At 63.5% G+C, this 2,083-nt stretch overlaps 1 protein-coding gene across 1 annotated transcript; it reads right to left on the reverse strand.

Annotated features, from left to right (window-relative positions):
* Positions 1 to 2,077, reverse strand: LIMD2 (LIM domain containing 2). Its single transcript, XM_029927157.1, has 4 exons — positions 1,527 to 2,077; positions 1,300 to 1,344; positions 1,081 to 1,220; positions 1 to 1,006 (listed from the first exon to the last, which is right to left on the reverse strand). The coding sequence occupies exons 1-4, from the start codon at positions 1,566 to 1,568 to the stop codon at positions 847 to 849; spliced, it is 387 nt and encodes a 128-aa protein (XP_029783017.1). The 5' UTR covers positions 1,569 to 2,077; the 3' UTR covers positions 1 to 846.
* Positions 2,078 to 2,083: the final 6 nt, after the last annotated feature.

A 2,083-nucleotide genomic window follows, 5' to 3' on the forward strand; every position in this document is an offset into this window, starting at 1 on the left:
TCAGAATCTGTTAAAACATGTTTAAAACAGGGTTGATCACAACAGTCAGAACCGGCAGCCACAAATCAGGCCACATAATACAGAGTCAGGATCTGTTAAAACATGTTTAAAACAGGGTTGATCACAACAGTCAGAACCGGCAGCAATAGGGGACAAGAGGAGGGGAGCATGGCCAATGCCAGCCCCCACCCAGCCAGTCTCTGTTGCTCTCAGCCTGGTGGTGCTTTAGCTTCCGCTTCTTGACTCCCGTGGTGCAAGATGGGTCCCTCACCCCACAGGGCATGCCCTGCTTTGCCTATGGGGGGAGGAGGGAGGGCAGTGCTAATCAACTTCCCTCTCCCCTCCCCCACAGGGCCTTAGTGGGCATTCTGTAAGGCCCAGGGAGGGCACGCTGGCTCTCCTTCCTCCAGTCTCCATGGCTCAGGACCAGGCTAAGGGCAGAGGTAGATGGGGAGACTTGGGGGCCACAAAGGACCCCAGGTGGCAGTGAGGGAGCTTGGGACCCTGAGGGGGCATGCTGACTCCTTGCTGGAGAAAAGGCACCTAGATAGGGAAGCTGGGCTTGGGGGCCTCCCAGGGGGCCATTGGGTGAGGTGGGGTAGGCTAAAAGAAGTAGGAAGCCGGGTGGTGAGCAAACCCCAATCCTGGTTCCCAAACCACCCTCCCCCCCAGAGAGAATGAAGAATCCTGGAGCTCTGCCCCCCTCAATCCTTTGCCTGAGCAAGATGGCCTTATCCCCCTCCCACCCTGACCCCCAAACAGAGCCCAGGTCCAGTTTCTTTCCCGCCCTTCCCACTGCCCCACTCCAGGCCCTCTTCTACAGAGCCGGTGGACGGCAGAGGAGCCTCAGGCCGTCTTGGTGCCGGTGTCCACCTCCTTGTGGGCCCAGAGCTCCTTGTGCTGCTTCCGGCCAAAGCCCTCATCATAGTTGCCTTTGCTCTTAAACAGCTGCTGAAAGTGGGGCTTGCAGTAAAATTCCCCGTGCAGTGCTGCGTAGCTGCCCAGGCTGCAGAAGCAGAACAACTGTGGTCAGGTCAGGTGAGGGCTGGGGGCGAGGGCAGGGGCAGGGCAAGGGCGCACCTCAGCTTGGTGTGACAGTGCTTGCAACAGAAGCAAGAGTTGTGGAAAATGAGCTTGTCCGCCACCAGCCGCTCCATGGGATACACGGTCTTCTGGCAGGCGGCACAGCTCTCCTTCACCTGGGCGCGAAGGCTGAAGGACTGTTCCGGGGAGACAGTCAGCCAGGGGCCTGGCCCATGCCCATCCCCTCCTCCCAACACCCCACTCTCCGGGCCCTACCTTGGAGCGCTGGACAGTGCTGCTGCCACCGCTGCCTTTGGCTTCCTAAGGGAGAGGGCCAGTCAGGACCCGGTCAGATGAGGGATGCCCCAGATCTTTGATCTGGGCATGGGGACGGGGAGGGGGGCAGGGCAAAGGGTGGCAGGCAAACCGGCCGCCCCTCACCCCTTCACCCCCAGGCCAGACGCCTGCGGCGGTCGGGGACTCCCACCCCGCTGATCACCTACATGAGAGGGGGTGGCCTGAGCGGCTCCTGCAGCCTGGTACATGGCTCGGTGGAGGTGATGGAGGCCCCAGGTGGAGACGCGGCACCCGCTGGGTTCTGCAAGGGGAAGTCGGTGGGTCGGGCCCCACAAGCCCTTCCCCAGCGGGCAGGGTGGGGTGGGAGTGTTTACAGGCAGGGGGCTGGGGGGCTGCGGTTGGGACTTTCCCTAAGTCATTTCCTGTTGCTCTGGGTCCTACCACTTCCGCCCCTCACCCACCTCCCCCTTCGCCCGCCCGCCCCCCAGGCTGCTCCCCGAGGTGTAGGGGTCCCTGAGTTTAACCATGTGTATGGGGAAGAACGGAGGTAGCCGGGAGCGGCCAGGGTAGGGGGCACCGCGCAGCCGCCGTGAGCCGCCCGGGACCCCGTTTGGATGAGGGGAGGTCAGGGGCCGGCGGGACCGGCGGGCCTCGGTGAGAATCGGCTGGCCCCGCCTGACCCCGGCCCGATGCTGCCGAGGCCGCAGGCGCCCACCGCTGGACCGGCCCAGCCCCTGGACAGCGCTCCCTGGCCGTGCAGCCC

Source organism: Suricata suricatta, chromosome 17 (genome assembly GCF_006229205.1).
Source record: "Suricata suricatta isolate VVHF042 chromosome 17, meerkat_22Aug2017_6uvM2_HiC, whole genome shotgun sequence".
Lineage (NCBI taxonomy): Eukaryota > Metazoa > Chordata > Mammalia > Carnivora > Herpestidae > Suricata > Suricata suricatta.

What these genes read in the sequence shown, in the direction of transcription:
- LIMD2 (XM_029927157.1), bottom strand. Translation starts at nt 1,568, where the DNA reads ATGTACCAGGCTGCAGGAGCCGCTCAGGCCACCCCCTCTCAT. An exon ending in GCACTGTCCAGCGCTCCAAG is followed by an intron (nt 1,221 to 1,299) that starts GTAGGGCCCGGA and finishes TCCCCGGAACAG; the next exon opens with TCCTTCAGCCTTCGCGCCCA. An exon ending in CACTGTCACACCAAGCTGAG is followed by an intron (nt 1,007 to 1,080) that starts GTGCGCCCTTGC and finishes CTGCTTCTGCAG; the next exon opens with CCTGGGCAGCTACGCAGCAC.